Here is a 19,352-nt window from a genome sequence, read left to right as displayed (position 1 = left end):
TCCCCGTGCTAGCATTGGAGGCAGAGCCCCATCCTATGCCTCCATGCTTCCTGATCAATGGATAAAGTGGGAAAAAAAGCAAAAAAAGAACCTATGGATCATTACAAGCACTATTAAACATGACATAAAACAGAAAAATTAATGCAAAGCTTTTATCCCCCATTGTTTATTTGGCTCAGTAATAAAATCCAGCATACTTTGGGGAATTCTTTCACAAAATGTTCCGGCCTCTCACTCCTATACCCGGGCACAAAGGAATAAATAAATTTATTTATTTCTCCTTGTTAAATGAGCAGGATCATAGTTGGAAATCCAGCTGCTGATGTTGCACCTACACAGTATTAATCATTTTGGAGGTGGTTGTGGGGTTTTTTTAGGAGGGCGGCTGCTAATGCTGGAAAGTTCCAAGAGCCTTTGTTGAGATTTGGTGTGATTTAGACATCTGACGTCTCAACCAAAAGGATAAAATTCCCCCAAACTGACATTTAGAGTTCAGCAAGAGGGATGTTGCTGCTCACCAGAGGGAATGAGGAACAGCCAAGTCTGGCCACGGATGGGGAATGCCATGGGCACCCCGAGCATGGGGATCTGGGACCCCCATCCCTGCCCGCCTTCGGGATCCCATCAGGATCCAGCATTTTGGGAGCAGGCCACTCCCCGGGGCTCTCCACAGGCACCTCGGCACCCTCATTAGTGCCCTGCATGTGGGAAAGGGGGATCGATGCATCCTCTCCATGGGAAACGGGACCACCATGGGAAGGCAGACCCCAATACACCCCAATACACATGGGGAAAGGGGACCCCACAAGCCCCCTGAGCACGGGAAGGGGGATGCCACACTGCCCTGCACATCAGACACACGGGAACGCCCATTAGGGCTTCGCACGTGGGAAAGGGGGGATCGATCCATGCTGTCCAAGGGGAACGGGTACCATCTCCGCAGGTGGTGGGGCCCACACGGGGCGTGGCCCCTTTAAGAGCCAGCCCGCGCGAGGGGCGTGGCGCGCGATGACGTTGCCCCGCATCGCTGCCCGCGCGCCGCCGTGACGTCAGGCGGCCGCGCGGCCCTCGGGCCCCTCACGCCCTCCGGGCGCAGCCCCGGCCCCGCGATGCCGCGGGTCTACATCGGCCGCCTCAGCTACCAGGCCCGGGAGCGCGACGTGGAGCGCTTCTTCAAGGGCTACGGCAAGATCCTGGAGGTGGATCTCAAGAACGGGTGAGCGCGGGCTCCGGCCCGCCGCCGCGAGGAGAGGGCCCGGGCGCCTGAGGCCCTTGGCGGGGCCGCGGGAGAAGAGGCCGCCGGGGCGCTCTGGGCAGTGCTGGGGACAGGACGGCTGGGGCAACTCCCTTGGGTGGGGATGAGAGGGGCAGGGAGCTCGGGCTCCCCCCTGGTGGGGAGGTGCCAAGCCTCGGCCTTTATTGGGGTGGCATATTGGGTTCTCTTTTCGGGAGTCGGCAGGATGCTTGAACTTCCATTGGAAGAGGGACGGGGCGGCTGGGTCCCCCTTTTTGCGGGGGAGGAGAGGATGGCTGGGCTTTTATTGGGAAAGGGCAGTTTGCTTAGGTTCCTTTTTTTGGGGAGGCATAGAAGGTCTGGGTTTCTCCTTTTGTGGGGGAGGGGGCAGGATGTGTTGGTTCCCCGTTTTCTGAGGCGCAGGACGCCTGAGTTCCCCATTCCGGGAGGGGGACAGGTTGCCTGGACCCCCCTGGGAAGGGCGAGCAAGAGGCCTGGGCTGCCCCATTGGGGGAAGCAGGATGCTCGGGTTCCCTGTTGGGGTGGGGGGCAGGATGCCTGGGTTCTCCTTTTCTAGGGGGGACATGACATCTGGGTCTCTTTTGGGGGAGGCAGGATGGCTGGGGCTCTGTTGAGGAGAGGCAGATGCCGGGACTCTCCTTTTGGTGGGGATGAGGGAGGCTGGGCAGTTGGGTTCCCGGTTTTTTGGAGTGAATGCAGGACACCTGCAGCTGCCCCTTTGGGGCGGGCCCGGATGGGTGGCTGGGTTTCTTCTTTTTGCAAGGCGGGGCGCCTGGGTTTCAGTGACAATCGGGGGGTAGCACGGCCATATCCTGCCTCAGTTCTTAGGGGCCAGCTCGTCTATGGCCTGCCCCACCTCCTGCAGGGAGGGGGTGTCCCCTGAGGGGACCCCAGCCCCTCTGCACCTCAGGGCAAGCACTCACGGGTGAGCCAGGCTGCACCCCAAGATAACCACTCCCCAGAAAAACACCATTGTTTTGAATATGGGGTGCAGAGCTGCTCCCAGAGCCTCTAGGGGTCTGTTCTGTCCCCACAAACCCACCATACCTCTGTCTTCTCACCTGTGCTGTTCCAGCAGCTGAGCCCTCACTGCATCTGCAGGGGTTGGATCCTGTTCCACCAGGGCTTGGCCAAGACATACAAGTGTGGATTTTTGAAGAAAAAGCAAATTGCCATTTTTGGTGGGTTTTTCCCCAACACCCAAAGCCTCATGAGTGCTGGTGCCTTTGCTTTTTGCAAGAAACCCAGCTTGAAGTCTTCCTTAGGAAGGCTGAATGAAATATGGATTTATCATTATATGACCAGGAGAGACAGGTATTTATTACACCTCAGAAGTGGAGAAGAATTTCTTGTTCAAGTAAGTCCTTGAGCATTAAGGTGAAAGAGGTTCATTAAGTTTTAATGCTGTTTGTGCTGGCAGGTGGACATTTAACAGGTTTATAAGATAATAAAATCCATTATTAGAGCAAACAATTGTTCATGTGTCAGTGTTTTAACCCACACAGCCTCAGGTGTCGTTGAAGATTAGCTGAAATATCTGAGGCTGCTGCTTTCTAGTCCTGCTGTGTATCTTTGGTAGTGTTTGGGGAGGGTCAGTTTTCCTGTTGCTGAGTTAAATCCAAATTCAGTATTTCTGTTTTGTACATGATGGGGGTGGGGGCAGGGAGCCAGCTAAACTTTCTTGACAGTTGTGGAACTGCTGAGTTATGTGGCTGATGTGGAAAAGGGACTTGCCTTTCTATTTTTAAGTAAATTTAAGTGTCTTTTTAGTTTTGTATTTTGAAGTCTTTTAACAGGTTTGCAGTTAAATTCCTTGTCAAAAATGGAACTTGAGCAGTCATGTTTTGTGTCTGTGCTTGGGAAGACCTGGGCTGATCTGTGCTCTCCTGAGCTTTCCTCCATGGCTTGTTTCTGGTATTCCCCAGGAGACAATTGAAACTTTCTGCATAGTGTTTGACTGGAGAGATTCTTGAAGTTATTTCTGGAAATCTGGGGGTTCTCCTTGGTGGATCCTCCACTGTGTGTTTCAGCAGCAGAACTGGAAGGCTGGAGGGGGACAATGGAATGCAAAGTGATAGCACAGAGCTCTCAAAGCTTAGCTGGGGCTCACTAGCTGTAATTTGAGCTTGAAATTCAATGGCTTAAAGCAATTATTACCTGAGGGAAGGATGGGGAAATGAAAAATGTGGGTCATGTAGGATTCTCCATTTCAAGCTGCAGTTTTTAATTGTGTGCTCTTAGTTTTCATACTCTTTCCTGCTCAGAGCTGCACTGACAGTCACAGCTCTGTATGTGTAGTGAATGTATGAAGTGACCAGAAAATTAGACTTTTCAGCCTCCTTTTTATCTTACCTGTGAACACACTAAAAGCTACTTGTGATGCCTCTAAGAAAAAAAAACAAACTAGTTCTACTCCTGTACTTACCTGCCTACATTGCTCTGGGCAGCTCTGAAGAATTCAAGGTTTCATCCTAATACCTGGAGAACAGAGGGATGTAACTTCTGCAGTGAATTGAAGAACACAGGTCAAAGCTTCAAACTTCCATCCTTCCCTCTACCTCAGTTTAAAATCAGTGTTTGCTTTCCAAAGATGGTTTCCAAAGTGGTTTGGGTGGGAGAGGACCTCAAAGCCCATCCTTCTCCACCCCCCTGTCCCAGGTTGCTCTGAGCCCCATCCAGCCTGGCCTTGGACACTTCCAGGGATGGCTAAGGCCATCTCTTAAGGTCATGGTTGGACTCCCTGATCTTGGAGGGCTTTTCCAACCTGAACAGTGCTGTGATTCTGTGTTTTTTTGGTGTGTGTGGGGTAGTGTTCACCTTTAATGGTTGGGGTTTTTAACTTCTACCTTTAAAAAGATAGATAACACCCTTGATTTAATCAAAGATTACGCCATAATAGTAATCTCTTGCTAACATAAATGAATTCAGCCATTACACTCTCACACGATTTATAATTTTGTTGATGAAAAATGACTTCAGATTCAATTCAGTGAATCAGCAGATGTGTTTTCATGCCTTGCTATTTCTCTCCCTAGTTTTAGAAGGATTTTAATATTTTTTGTAGGTTTTTTCTAAGGCTCCAGGCCTTGAACCCTCCAGTCGGCTCAGGAGGCTGATCTGCAGGGCACTGCAGGAAAGCACAAGTTGCTTTTGAGCAGCAGCTCAGGCTCAGTTCCTTGCAGTGATGCCTCTTCCCCCCGTGTGCCCAGGTACGGCTTCGTGGAGTTTGATGACCTGCGGGATGCAGACGATGCTGTGTATGAGCTGAACGGGAAGGATCTGTGCGGGGAGAGAGTGATCGTGGAGCACGCCCGGGGCCCGCGCCGCGACAGCACTTACGGTTCTGGACGCAGTAAGCACTGGTGCTTTTGTATCCATGGCTCGTTTGAAATAAAACATTGCTCTGCTGTTTTATAAAAGTCATTGAAAAGGAAAGAGATATAAAGTTGTGACTAGTGTTCTGGAACTGTAAATGTAATTGTTGATCTGAATATTTATTAATTTGTTTGTTGTATTAAACTCTTCTAATTGATACATTAATAAACACAGTTTCTTGTACCATTTTTATTATCATTTTGCTTAACTATTTGAATTATTTTTATTTGCAATGTGATGTTTAACACAGATTTAACAAAGACCTCAATGTTTTAATTGAAAGAGTCCTTTGAGGCTAAGATGACTTCCTGTTCCATTTGCTGACCTTGGGGTACCTTTCCATGAGTGGCTCTTTGACCTATGTGGCCCTTGGCTGACCAAAAAATAAAGAAGCCATGTGACGACCGCAAGCTTTCCCCATTAGACCTGGGTGGTGAGGATCCCAAGGGTTAGAGACAGATGAGATTAATCTGAAATAGGTGCCTGAAAAGCTTTATTCATGTCAGATATTCAGAAAGCCTTTAAGCAATGTAAGTAACATTAGTCAACTGGCTTTATTTAGTTTCTTATCTCAAACTGTTTTAAAAATAATATTAAACATAATTGCATGTTAATTCTAGTGTAATTATAGTTCTGTGCCTTGTTTAATTAGGAGCTTGCAGTAAAACAGTTTGAATGCTTTGGGTCCTTGTAAGGTGTTAGTAAGGGGGGGTGGGTTTAGCCTGGCAGGGTGGGGGTTGGGTGGTGTCTCTGATGTCTTTGGGAACGCCCGGGACAGAGCAGTTCCATCGGGATGGAGAGCGAGGCTCTGTTTCCCTGGCTGAAGCTCTGCTGTCTGCTTGTCACCTCCTAAAGGTGGATATGGTTATAGAAGAAGCGGAAGAGATAAGTACGGTCCCCCAACCCGTACAGAATACAGATTGATTGTGGAAAATTTGTCAAGCCGCTGCAGTTGGCAGGATCTGAAGGTATGGGGCCCCTTTCCTTACCCTCTCTCTGTTCCAGAGTACAAAGGGTAAAAGACATCTTCAGCAAGGCAAAGAGGTGTGCAGCTCTGCTTTGCTCCAGCTCCTGAGCAATTCCATGGGGAGTAGATTTTGGAAGTAACACACACCTTAATACAGGAATATATTTACATATATTAAACCATTCATGAGAGATTGGGAGTTGCACCTCCAGAACTGGTGGCACTGGACAGTGGGAGAATAATTTTATCCATAGCACCAGCTAATAAATGAACAGGTGTGTTTTATCTTCTCTTAAGCACTGTCAAAACAGATTCAAATCATGCCAGGGGTAGGATTCACTGTAGATAAAGGAGTTTACCCTTGTCAGTTTGGATTTAACCCGTCAACTTGTAAGGTGCTACAGCTGTTTGAAACAATAGCATTGTTCCTGCAATGTCTCTGTTAGCAATTTCCACACCATCTAAAGCTGTTTTAATGAGACTTTCAGGGAAAGGATGCTTCCAGAATGAGTAATCATGCAAAATCTCTGCCAAAAACTTACTTTTGAAGTCCAAAGGAGTGGCAGGTGGTTCTTGGTAGTGGAGGTGTTGAGTGACACTGTGGAGCCCACGGTACCTCTGAGTACTCTGGAGGTGGCATGTTGGCTCGTGATTATGCACATCAGGGAGCAGGATTTTCAATAGCAAATCAAAAAGATTGCTGCTTCCTTATCAAACTGACCAACAATGGTTAAACCCATTTGTTACTGGAATGCTTTCTCTTATGGATCTCTTTCAAGGAAGAGACTTTACACACCTTTACTGAGACCCCTGTAAAATTTGTTCTAAACAAACTTTGATGTAGTAGAAACTGGTCTGTAATTCAATTTTGTACTAGTTCAGGTAGGTACAGAGATGCTTCCATTGTCTTTGTTGTTAATGCTTTACACCATCAGTAGCTTGTCTTTGCTTCTGGTATTAAAATCCGAAGTAGAGCATGGCATGATTAATCCTCCAATGGATGCATTACTGCTTTTTTGGGAATAGCTCGAATTTCAGTGTACTTAAAATGGGTTCAAAAGCTGGGTTGAAGACAAACCAAACCAGAGTTCTGTGCCCTGTTTCCACTGCAGCCAAATTCCACAGAGGCTGAAAGATAGCCTGGCCTGGCAGCTTGCTCAAAGCAGAGCAGAACAGACCCCTGATAAAGACAGGGGTTTAGGGATGGAAACAGAGAAGCCAGGAAACATGAAGTGGGGAAATGAATTGAACTTGGAATTCTGTGGGGGCTTTTGACAGCAGAACACGCTGTGTAGATGAGGTGGAGGATGAAGGGAGGTCTGCTTCTCTGTGGGCTTCTTCCTCTTCATGTTCCACCTTTATCACCTTTCCCAATTATTTTTGAAAACATGATTTAGAGAGCAAGCATTTTACTGCTTTAATTGCTTCTATAATTTGAAACTTAAGAGTCTAGAGCATATTTGATCTAAGATTTGAAGTGGGAGACCTTAAGTTATCATTTGGCTGAAAACTGTCAACCTGGTTCTAATCACACTAACTCTGTGAAGTCATGGTGTGTTATTTGGCACTACAGATGCTGTTTGGGTCAAACTCTTGCTGACATGCCTGTGAATAGAAGAGGCTCAGGGAGCATCGTGTCAGAAGTGAGCAGGGTCAGCTGGAAGCCTGGCTCTGGGTTCAAGGCGATGGTGATTCTGTCCTCTTCCCCTAGGATTATATGCGTCAGGCAGGGGAAGTGACATATGCAGATGCACACAAAGGAAGGAAAAATGAAGGTGTGATTGAGTTCAAATCCTATTCTGACATGAAAAGAGCCCTTGAAAAGCTGGATGGGACAGAAGTAAATGGCAGAAAGATTAGATTAGTGGAAGACAGACCTGGATCGAGACGGCGCCGCTCTTACTCCAGAAGCCGAAGCCATTCAAGGTATGTGTGTAATGTATCTAAGGCTGCAGAGTGGATGCAGACTTTGGGGTTCCAAAACACCTTGGAAATATCTGGAGTTCTCAACAGATCTAGCTTTTTGAGTATGTTTTGGTATCCAGGGCAAATGAGGGCTGTGTTCTCAGGTGTGTCACTTGGTGGATTTGTGGACCTGCTCCCTCAGTACCTGTCACTGTTCTTCCCTGATACTCAGCCCTTGTTCCTTGTGGGAGCAGCTGCGTGGCCACTGGAGCCATGCACATGGAATGAAACAGAAGGTGCTTCTAACACTTTAGTTCTGAACACTGTGTTCTGCTCCAAGCACCAGGACTAACAGTTCTTTCTCAGCTTGGAAACCTCCACCTGTTCCCTGTTTCTCAGAGATTTGTTGCTTTCCTTATCTGACCAAGAGCTGCTTCAGCAGCACGAAGTGTTCTCCCCTTCGATTCTGGGGTAGAACTCATTGCAAGAAAACTCAAGCTGTTCTTTACTGTTCCTTGAAGAACTTGCTTATGAAATAAAAATATAAAGTCAAAGCTTTATGTCAGTGTCTCTCCATATTCAAACTGTGATTTGACTGGGAAAGTGATTATCCCTTAAATAAACTGGCATCTTTTCTTCCAGATTAGCACCCTGCTTGCAGCCAGACATGGCAGCAGGAATGAGAGGTGGGGAGAAGGTTGCTCTAAGTGACTGTGTTGTGTAACTGAACATTTGGCTGCTGAAAGGTGCTTCAGCCCCCAGGGTTGTGCCTAGGGGGGTCACAAGCTCTCCATGGACAGGTACTAACATGAAGCTGGTTCCTTGCATTGCAGGTCTCGCTCTCGAAGCAGGCACTCCCATAAGAGCAGGAGCCGCAGTGCCAGTAGCAGCCGCTCCAAGAGCAGATCCAGATCCAGGTATGTCTTTGTCTTGGGAGAGCTGGGGGCTCTCACTTCAGTGAGAAGCATCACGTTAAATTTGCAGCAGGAACACTTTTTCCTATCCCTCCCGTTCTCTGCACGCTCTGCTCAAACCCTCACCATGCTAAAGCAGAGCTGTCTGTTGCTTTTGCACTTCCAGGTCTGTGTCCCGTTCCAGAAGCAAGAGTCGTAGTCGGAGCAAGAGCCGTAGCAGAGGCCAGAAAGAAAAAAGCAGGACTCCAAGTAAAGAGGATAAAAGTAGGAGCCGCAGCAGGAGTGCAGAGAAATCCCGAAACAAAAGCAAGGATAAATCTGAGGGCATTCTCCATAACAGTGATGAGAAAGCCAAGAGCAGGAGCCACAGCAAGGGAAAGAGCAGGAGCAGGAGTGGGAGTAAGGAGAGGGGAGAGGCGAGGGAGAGCATGAGGAGCAGAAGCAAAGAGAAGAGTAGAAGCAAAGACAGGGAGAAGAGCATTAGCAAGGCTAGAAGCAGGAGCAAAAGCAGGGATGAGAGTAGGAGCAGGAGCCACAGCAAGGATAAAAGGAAAAGTAGGAAGAGGAGCAGGGATGACAGCAGAAGTAGAAGCCGGAGCCGCAGCAAGAGTGAAAAAAGCAAGAGGCGCAGCAAGCGCGACAGCAAAAGCAGCAGCAAGAAGAGAAGGAAGGGCAGCCATGAGCGCTCCAGGTCAGGCTCCAAAGAAAAGGAGCAGCTCAAATCCGAGTCAGACAAGAAAGAGGCAAAAGGTGAGGGAGAGGATGCAGAATCCCGCTCCAGGTCTAGGTCTGTTTCCAAGTCCAAACCAAATGTCAAATCAGATTCTCGTTCCAGGTCCAAATCTGTTTCAAAGCCAAGGTCCCGGTCCAAGTCCAGGTCTAGGTCTGCCTCTAGGTCACGGTCGCGGTCAAGGTCCCGCTCCAGATCCTAACCTTGCTGCAACCCCACTAGGAATGGTTGGGAAAGTCTTTTGTACATGTTTAGTAGCTGTAACCAAGTGATTGAAGTAGAAACCCTGTCGATGCTGTGTATTTTAACAACGTGATGGTCTGTCTGTCATTGACTGCAGCACTCTCTCCCTGCAGCACTCTCTGCTGTGAGGCTGCTCCATTCATTTTCTATCCAATAGAAGGGTTCTCTTTACGTACAGCTCTTCCTTGAGCCCTCAGATTGCCCTGTTTTCCAGGGAGAGCCTTGCAGGGATTGAGCACTGTGCCCTGGTGGGTTTATGGGATTGCAGTGGTGACTGATAGGTAGGTATGACAAATTCAACAGTCTTTGCCCTAGATTGATGCCCTTTGATGTCTGCCATTTAGTGGAAGTGCTAAGTCTTAAGTTTCATACTACTTCTGTTCCATTTTTTTTGGACTTACAAAGTTGTGAATAGCACAGTCAAAATGAAAAAAAAATAGAGGTACTTGCAGTAATCTATAGGGAAAAAACTACAGTTCCATATTCTGGTATTGTGACAATATCCTTGTTTTATATTAAATTTTTTTATTTTATTTTTCCCTGTCTTGCAAAGTACAGTGATCCCCGTTTCCATGAAATTTGAATAAAGACTATTTTTGCTTGATGACATTTGGTTACATGGTGCTGTGTTGTGATTGTCTGCATTTTCTATTGATCAGGGTAAGTTTGAATTTGTGCAGGGTCACTCAGAGAAAAGGTTCTTAATTCAGAAAGTCATATTCAGTGCAGGCAGAACTTTTGAATACAGTCCAGATAAAGAACTTATTTCTCCAGCATATTTTCCAGGAGTTTTTCCTCCTAACCCCTGTGCTTGGGAGGAGCCTACATAAAGGAAAAAGCTCAGGATGTGCTTCTGGGCTTGAAAGCACAGAGGGTGGTGGCAGCTGTTCTGTGGCTGTCCCCAGCATTCCTGGGGAGAAGGGAGGGCAGCTTCTTGCAAGTTTTGTAGGTGTGTAGGTGTTCCTGAATAATACCCCAAATTCAGACTTGGGCCATTTGCAAATTGCTCAAACTGAACTTCCCACAAGCTCTTCTGCACAATTGGCTTTGAATGAAGAAGTGACATCCCCAGCACCTGTTCTGCCTGCAAGCAACATTCTGAAAAATAGAAGGCAAAATGTATTTTGTGAGTTCTTGGTCTGGAATAAAAGGGTTAGTTACAGCTTCCCCTAAAACTGTCCTTTAGCTGATTCCAAACTGCTCACAACTGATGGCAGTGGCTCTCCAGCAAGAGTCACTTCATAGGTGCAGTAATTCCATATAATTTGATCATTTGGAACTTGTCCTGCCATATTAAAAAGATGAAGAGGTAATAGATCATCAGAGTTGCTTTCAACACAAAATATTTCCCCACACTTTGAGAGGGGTCAGGGCTTGCCGAGTGGCTCAGACTTTATCAAATGTCATATTACCACGGCAGCATGAGAAATCTCTGTGGAAGTGATATTTAATTTCTTCAGAAGGAAAAGCCTTTTCCAGCTATATATATTGCTTTTTTTACTCTAAAAATGACATTTTTAATCTTTTTGCTGCTTAATCTTAGTACAGAAGCAAACCAGCAAAGGCAAGATCTTTGCTAATAAGGGATAATTAATTGAAAAATACTTTTAAAACAATCTGCAAACTATACGGTCTAAGCGAAGACTAAAAAGTGACTCCAGTTTCTGCTGTCTGGCAACTCTATTTGAAATTACCAAACCAGGTTTTAATGAGCCCTCTGGGAGAAGCATCCATTCCTTAAATACCTAAGGACAAGGCTTTGGAGGGGAGGTATGTGGGAAACTTGTCTGAGGTGGAGGTTGTCACTGCGTGCAGTAAGAAAAGGGAAAGCCAAAAATCCTTCATGTGTGAGCACCTGGAGCAGTGATGGTTCCTGGGAGTGCAGTGCAGGGTTTGGACACAGCACCCTTGGCAGGAGCACTGGGGCTTTACTGCCCAGGGCAGGGACACACCTTGGGATGGGCTCATCTTCCACAGCCACCATGTGTGTGGTTGGAGTGTTGGAGCAGAAATTCCCAGGGAATGGACATTCTTTCCATTCTTCCCAGATTCTGGGACATCTTACTGCTGATATTAGTGTGAAGCATTGCGAGTGCCCCCACAGCAGTGATTCCATGGGCAGGGCCATGCACACGACTCACTTGGGCTCTGTTGCATCACTTAATGTTTATATTCATATCAGAATGCACTGAAAAACAGCCCAAATCTGATTTAGGATTGAGGTACCTGTCTTGTGGGGCAAAAGCACCTTGGAGATGAGCTCTGAGGTGGGAAGGCAGGAATGCATGTGGTGGGCACAGGGCAGGTTCTGGCAAAACAATCAGTAGAGCAGCAAGATAAAAGGGCAAGAATTGCTGAACTAGGAATCTCTCAACAAAGCTTACAACAATTAAAATCAAATTAAGAGTCTAAATAAATATGAATGGTTCAATTACTTGTAAATTTTTTTTCTCTCCAACACTCCTGTAAACCCAGACCCACTGAATGCTTCAACTGGCTGCAAGACTCTGCAGTATTTGTGTTTTAGCTGGAATTGCTGGCGCAGATGAGATGAGAAATTATTTGTTTTCTGCCTAAATTTAAAGATTCTAAAGGGTATTTTATGTGCCTCGCTCGAGGGATGAAGAATATTGTGATGTGTATTTCAAATGAGCCATTGCAAATCTCATTTATTATTTTCCCGAAATCCCATTCCATTTAAGCTGTCACAGCTTGGGGCCCGCTTGTGCTCTTTCCTCACTCACCGTGGCAGAAAACCCCTGATGCGTCATTAAAAAAATCCTACCCCCATCTCTTTTATTGTTGCAAAACTCAAATACAAAGGAAAGTAACAGTCCCAGATGAGAAGACAAACAAGTTTAACAAATGCAGAAAAGAGGGGCAATACCCTCTGTTACTGGTGGGCGTGGGAGGCAGTGGGACACCACGGTCATGATTTGCTGGATGCTGGTGGCAATGGTGATTTACAGCTCCCCAAACCTCCCCTTCCCAAATCCCCAGCTCAGCCATGAACGTGCCCCAAGCCCCATGGCCGTGCCCAGGCCTCACCCAGCCGGCTCTGGGAGCAGCACTGGGAGTGGGGCTGTGCCCCTCGCCCCCACACTGCCCACTCCCAGTGCCCCCAGTGCCCCCAGTGTCCCGCACCTGCCCCCTCCCGGTGCCAGCTCTGTCACAGTTCATGCCTATCCCAGTTCATTTCCATCCCATGTTTCCATGTCCCAGTGCCAGCTCTGTCCTAGGTCCTCCCCATACCCCATATCCCCGTAGCCCCTATCCCAGTAGCCCATATCCCAGTAGCCCATATCCCAGCAGCCCGTATCCCGGTACCCCGTATCCCGGTAGCCCATATCCCAGTAGCCCATATCCCAGTAGCCCATATCCCAGCAGCCCGTATCCCGGTAGCCCATATCCCAGTATCCCATACCCCAGTTCCCCATACCCCAGTTCCCCATACCTCAGCAGCCCGTATCCCAGAACCGCCCCGATCCCGATCCCCATCCCCAGCCAGCGCCGCCTCCCCCGGGCCGGGCCGGGCCGGGGCCGCGGCCGGGGCCGCGCATGCGCTCGGGGCCCGCGGGGCTCGCAGCTGCCCGGCTCCATCGCGAGGCCCGGAGCGGCGGCGGCGGCGGGGCGGGCCGGGCCGCGCCGCTGTCGGTGGGTGAGTGAGGGAGGCAGCGCGGGCGGGCGCAGGGCGCGGGCCCGGGCGGGGGCGCTCCGCCATGTTGGGGTGGGCGCCGGGAGCGCGGCTGGCGCCGGCGGGCCGGGCCTGGCGCGGCCCCTGGGGGCGCAAAGTGCGTTTAAACTCCCACAAGGGGCGAGAGCGCCGCAAGCCCGCCGGTGGACGCCGTCAGCGTGATGAGTAAATCCTTCACACAAAGTTTTACCCTGTCCCCGCGGGACGGCTGCTGCCTTGCCTATTTGTTTCAGTCAGGACGCCGGATTAAGTTCGCTGCACGACCAGAAAGTATTTACAGTTTCTGAGGTGATGGTTGCCCAATTTTGACGCAAGAAGTGATGGAGAAAATCGGGGTTATCCCGCCTGGGCGCCGCTCCGGTGAAACTTCTCGGGATTGTGACAACTCAAAAATATTAACAAATATATAAACTCAGTGCTGTGGAAACAGTTCTTGGAAACTTCCCCCAAACCAGAAAGATTTAAGTTTGAAAACAGATTTTACATGACGGGAAAAACAAAAAACCATCAAACTTTCTGGCAGCAAATTCAAAGTGCAGACCTAATGGGATGGGGATTTTGGGAGGGGAAGTCGGTGCTGATAAACAGAGGGATAAATATAATCCTTCAAAAGTATCGATCGGCTGCAGCCGGGGATCGGTGTGGGACAGTCTGAGTGATGTTTGGTGTCAGGAGAAAGGGATTAGGACAGTTTTATGGACTCCTGGTGCTGCAAGGAATCTGATTAGATTTATACTATGAAAACATTTAATTTATTCAATTACAACCGAGATAAATTTAAGAAAATGGCCTGAAACTGGGTTTAAGGGATAAAGAGCTCTGATATTTTGTGCCAAGTTGTAAAAGACCTTTCTGGTCTGTGTTTTATTATATAGTATAACAGAAGTAAAAAGGAGGGAAAACAGGGACTTGGTGCTTCAAACTTTCCTTCCCTACACAGCAATTCAGAACAGTCTGACGTAGTCTCATCAGCGTTTTGCTTTCTCACTTTATGATCTATAATCTACTTGGATTATACATTTCTGAGGATGGGAATGGTCTGTTCCTGAGTGAGTATTCCTACTTGGCCATGGGAGATATGTAATGGTGATTAATAGGAGTCCCCAGGGTAATTTGCTGGATTGCAGTTTTACAAAGTAATTACAGATGCAATTAAAACAGAGGATGTTTTTGGCCTCTGTGCACTAGTTTTGCCCTAAAATTGATTGCACCTTATAGTGCACATAATCCCATTAAAGCTGAACGTGTGTGAAATGAATTGTGATTCCCGGTGGGTGCTGGGGTGGAATCAGAGCTGGCTTTGAGCTGCTGGGGACAGCTTGTACAACTCCTGGGCAGGTTGTGCAGGGCCAGCTCTGACTGTCTTGGCCAGAGGTGATTTATTCTTCAGGGGCTTCATTGCCATAATGAGCAAGTTGCAGGAGGGTGGGTGGGTACATAGCCAGATGTGCTCTGCAGACCATTGCTGCCCCACTGGCTCCTCAGGAAATGGTGTGTTTTCCTTGCCTCAGCCATGCTGTTTGTCAGCAGTTTTATCACCAGCTCTTTATTTACTGAAATTTTAAGGCTTTACACTGATTTTTAAAAGTAACTGTGAATTTATTTAAAGCTGTGTCTGCAGTGTTACTTTAAATATTCTTAAAATTGTGGTGGTTTATCTGCAGGAGAAGGCCTGGCTGGCTCTTATCTCACTTCTTTCTTCATGCAAAGCTTTTAGTGCAGATACTTCTGGGTATGACAATATATTCCATTGGTCTTGAGGGATGTGTATTTAAAGGTGAAGCTTCAGTGTAACCCCCTTGTCCTTTTCCATGAGTGCTGGTGATTTTTGAGAGGTGACTCGTGCTGCAAGCCTGGGACTGGGATGTGGAATCAGATTCTCTCAGGGTAGTGATGGATATCATAAAATCATGGAATACCCTGTGTTGAAAGGGACCCACAGAGATCATCCAGTCCCAACTCCTGGCACAGGACACCCCAACAGTCCCACTGTGAGTGCTGTCAGAGGGTAATGTCTGGAGTGTCCATGTGCCAGCCCATGCCTCACCTCTGGGCAGAAAAGTGTTCTGGGGGCCTAAATCATGTTCTCAGAATTGCACAGTTTTAATATCAAGAAAATAAACTGGATCAAAACCAGATTGACCCATGGCAGTGATTACTCTGGGCATTTATAGTCTCTATGGAATAGCAAGGTGATTCCTGAGTGGCAATGTCGGTTCTTCCCCACACACTGTTCCCTATTTTCTGTAATTCTTAATTTAGTTCAGCCTTCCCTCAAGCCCTCTAATTGTGCTGCATGGACAGAAGAGCGGGAAGAAGGAGACACAGTGGGGTGAAAAATTAGATTGGAGACTTGGGGGAAAAATGACCAAATGAGTCCTTGTTAAGAAAGGCTGACAGCTGCACACTCCTACACATGGAATCAATTAGCAGCCAAAGCCAACTGAGATCTGACCAAGCCCTCTTTGTCCTAATTAGCATCACTCACCCTGCTCCACAGGTGAGCTGTGAGGGCAGACGTGCTTTGCTGAATTTGGCAGATTATTTTGAAGAGAATAGTTCAATTTACTGGTAAAATACTTTACCCACAGGGAATGGGTGTTACATTACTATGTTTACTGTCTTTTGGCACATCTCTGTTTGGTTTGTATTGTTTTTTTTGATTTCTGATTGAATCCAGTAAAATGATGGGATATATGCATGGCATAGCTAACCAAACAGGTAGAGGTTGTATTCATGAATCATACAGTATTTGTTTTGACAGCCCTATTTATGCTGTAGCTTTTAAACTTTTTGAAAGGCTGAGAGAATTGGGATTGTTCAGCCTGGAGAAGAGAAGGCTTTGATGTGACCTAATTGCAGCTTTCCAGTATCTAAAGGGAACCTACAAGAAAACTGGAGAGAGGCGATTTACAAGGGATGGAGTGATGGGGGAAGCAGGAATGGCTTCACACTGACAGAGGCAGCTTTAGATCAGGCATTAAGAAGGAATTCTTCTCTGTGAGGGTGGGCAGGCCCTGGTACAGGTTGCCCAGAGAAGCTGTGGCTGCCCCTGGATCCCTGGAAGTGCCCAAGGCCAGGATGGACAGGGCTTGGAGCCACCTGAGATAGTGGAAGGTGTCCCTGCCCATGGCAGGGGGTGACACTGGATGGGATTTAAGGTCCCTTCCAATCCCAAACCATTCCAGGATTCTGTGACTCTACTTTGGGTCATTCCTGAGAGCATGAAGGTTTTTAAGGTGTGTAATTCCTGTGTGGCACTAGGTGATGTTCAGAAGTGTGTGTAAGTGTTAGAGTGGTTACAGGTGATTCCCAGGGACTGGGATTAGCAGCTTTGTGGTTTCAGGCCTGGAGGAGGCACTCCTGGGGCTCCCAGCTGAGCTCTGTGTGAGGTTTGTGCAAGGCTCAGGCAGTGGCTGGGTGCCCTTCCCAGAGCCACTGCTCTTCCCAAGCAGGAGGAGGTGAGAGCTAGGGAAAGCAGCTCAGCACCAATGTCTCCTAGTGAAAGCCATAAAAATGGAAGTACACTCTGTTCCTGCTCCTCTCTTTCCATAAAGGAACAGAAAGCATTTGCTCTGTCATGGAATAAGGGTTTGTGCCTTCTTTTGCATCCTTCTCAATCTGTTTGGAATAGGTCAAAATGCTGTCCAGCATGGCACAGAGTGCCTGTAAGGACAGGAGAGAGGAGCTGCTGCCACACGGCCATCACGGTGTCACAGAGACAGGCAGCAAGGGGGGTGTGATGGCAGAAGGGGACAGGACAGTCAGACTGCACGTGAGGCAGCAGTGCCAGGTGTGCTGGTGCATGTGCTCTGTGGGAGTGCTGGAATGCCAGCAGGAGAGGGGCTGGGCATGGAGTGGGCACAGGCTCAGCAGCCACAGCCTGTGCCAGTGCTGTTGTTTTGACTGCTGAAATAGATACGTGTGTGTGTGTTTGACACAACTGTGTCAGCAAACCAAGATGAGCAGCTCACAGGCTCCAACAGTGCTTTGGGCTTCGTTCTGGAATGAGTGACTGCTTTAGAGTAACTCAGAGTTCTCTGATCCTATGAACTGATGGGGGTCACATTGCCATGGTGCTCTTTATTAGGTGCTCTCCCAGCACAGTAGCACCTACCATAATCCATATGTTATCATGTGCTTAGGGGAAACTTGGAAGGGCTCTGTTATACAAATAAGCTGGACAAACTCCTGAAAACATAAGTACTTCTTCTTGTGATCCTGTGGCAGAGCCTAGACAAAAAATGTTTGCTTCTCTCCATGCCAGCCAAAGCATCCCTCTCCCTTCCTAGACCCTTTTCCACTCTAATCTTTCAGAGCAATATTTTCCTTGATTTGTAGTTACAATTTTTCCCTCTTCATGGCAAACAAAAATTAGTAGGAAGTGCAATGAGTGGAGCTCAGAATTCCTCAGTTCTGAATTTTGGGTTTTTTTTCCCTTCAGTGACATAGACAGTCTCTTCACGCCATTAAATGCTTGCTGGTGGCTACTGACACTTTCTCTTGAGGCATTGGTACAATTCCATCACAGGCTCTGAAGGTTCATTTCAGTCCCTGACTGATGAGGTTCCTGGAGATGAGGCTAGGGTTTTATATGGTAATGGTATTAGCTCAGCCTTGCAAAATATTACTTGCCTGAGGTGAGTAACAGGTTTTGACGGGTGAGCAAAGCATCATCTGTCATCATCACAGCAAAGTACCAGCCAGGTGATTGTGTCTGAGCTCCTAAGTGTTCCAAGCACTTCTGAGACCAGTTTAGTTGTGCTGCAACGAGTCATGGTGGGGTTTGTGTGTTCCTGTTTAAACTGCAGCTCTGTTCCTGACTGATGGCCCAGCAGAGCCTGGCAGATGTCACCCGTCAGGTGTCAGACACTGCTGCAGAGCTCCCAGGAGATGAAGGATGCACAGAGCTCTCAGAGCCAGCTCACACCGAGCCAGAGGAGCAGCTTTGCTCAGCTCCTGCCCTGGTTCAGGGCACAAAGGTAAATCCAAACAGCACAGTGTCAGATGGCTCTCTTGATGCCAGCTGCTTCTTGAATGGGATTTTGCCTGCTGGTCCATGGAAGCTTAGCTGCAAACTTCATATTGTTACTTGATTTGCAGTCTTTGGTTTATTGCACTATTGCATTCCTCATCAGAGAGAGACACTGAAATCCTCATGTCATTGCAAATGATCCTGGCAGCACCTGAAATGGGATTTCTGTTGAAATGTTTCTCTCCCCATCAAGTCTAATGGTGCTTATAGAAGTAGAGTGAACCCCCATCTCCCTATTTAGCCTTCACACTCACTTTGTGTAAACTTTTACCTTTTTTTTTTTTTTTTTTTTAATTTATTTTTGGTTCTGCTAACAAAGATAAAATGGATATTAAAAGCCAAAGCTGGTTTTCTGCAGTAACAATGAGGTGGTTTCCCAAATCTGCACTGGTTCAGGGGCAGAAATGAGATCAAAACCTGAGTATTTCTGACCACTTCCTGTGGATTCCCTGTCTAAAGAAAAAGCATAGAGGTCTGTGTGGAAGCATATTAATTAGGCTCCATTGTCTCTGCCAGCCTGGCAATAATTTATCATTTCATAAATCTGAATCTGCAACTTGGAACTGAATGACTCATCTCAGTTTTACAGTATCTTCTTTTGCCTTAATTTTTCTGAGACTTAAAATTCTAAAGATGAAAAGAAATCACAGATTGGGACAAATGAGGAATGTTTGGGCCTGACTGTGGTTCCTCAAAACGTTTCATGCTAGTTTCTGCTCTTTTCTTAATTGCCCCATTTGCTTCCTTTTATTGGCTTGTTTTGATTTTATTGTAGATTTTACTGATAGGGAGCATTATAAGAAAAGCAATTTCTTTATTGTATTTTTCTATGGGTTTTACTGTATTTATAGAATGCAGAGATGAGAAAGACCGATTATTTTATCAAGTCTTCTCTGGTTAACTTCAAGATTATTTTCTACATTGTGATTTTTGACAGTTTTCCTGGCCCAGTTTGAAGTAAACTCTCTAAGTTAATTAGTTCTGTCCAAGTAACTTCCGAACTCCTTCTTCCTGAGAGAACTTTGTAAATAGTCTTAGTGCTTGAGTTTCTTTATTTTTAAAGCCTGAATGCAAAGAATAAAATCTTAAAAGGGATGGGTTTGCCCTTGTTGAAACTGGCAACCAAATATTTGCTACAAACAAATGTTTATAAATGTACAAGGCTGCATCAGATTTTAATATATTCAATCCCACCCGACACAAGGCTCATTTAGTCCAGTTCCTGCCTCTCCCT

General features: G+C 47.1%; 2 protein-coding genes across 2 annotated transcripts in view; both read left to right on the top strand.

Moving 5' to 3' along the window:
* Positions 1–1,020: 1,020 nt before the first annotated feature.
* SRSF4 (serine and arginine rich splicing factor 4) lies at positions 1,021–9,998 on the top strand. The gene is made up of 6 exons (XM_079325453.1): positions 1,021–1,216; positions 4,465–4,607; positions 5,486–5,598; positions 7,309–7,523; positions 8,336–8,419; positions 8,583–9,998. Exons 1-6 carry the CDS (start codon positions 1,110–1,112, stop codon positions 9,346–9,348), a joined length of 1,428 nt encoding a protein of 475 aa, XP_079181579.1. The 5' UTR covers positions 1,021–1,109; the 3' UTR covers positions 9,349–9,998.
* Positions 9,999–13,352: 3,354 nt separating this feature from the next.
* LOC306811792 (lethal(3)malignant brain tumor-like protein 4) overlaps positions 13,353–19,352 on the top strand; it is a 38,258-nt gene continuing 32,258 nt past the window's right edge. The window contains 1 exon segment of the mRNA XM_079325811.1: positions 13,353–13,371. The gene's annotated coding sequence lies outside the window, so the exon portion shown is untranslated.

This window comes from Erithacus rubecula (assembly GCF_903797595.1).
Source record: "Erithacus rubecula genome assembly, chromosome: 23".
NCBI classification, from domain to species: Eukaryota; Metazoa; Chordata; class Aves; order Passeriformes; family Muscicapidae; genus Erithacus; species Erithacus rubecula.
This window is presented reverse-complemented; position numbering and strand designations above follow the sequence as displayed.

What these genes read in the sequence shown, in the direction of transcription:
- SRSF4 (XM_079325453.1), top strand. Translation starts at nt 1,110, where the DNA reads ATGCCGCGGGTCTACATCGGCCGCCTCAGCTACCAGGCCCGGGAGCGC. An exon ending in GAGGTGGATCTCAAGAACGG is followed by an intron (nt 1,217 to 4,464) that starts GTGAGCGCGGGC and finishes CCGTGTGCCCAG; the next exon opens with GTACGGCTTCGTGGAGTTTG. An exon ending in CACTTACGGTTCTGGACGCA is followed by an intron (nt 4,608 to 5,485) that starts GTAAGCACTGGT and finishes CACCTCCTAAAG; the next exon opens with GTGGATATGGTTATAGAAGA.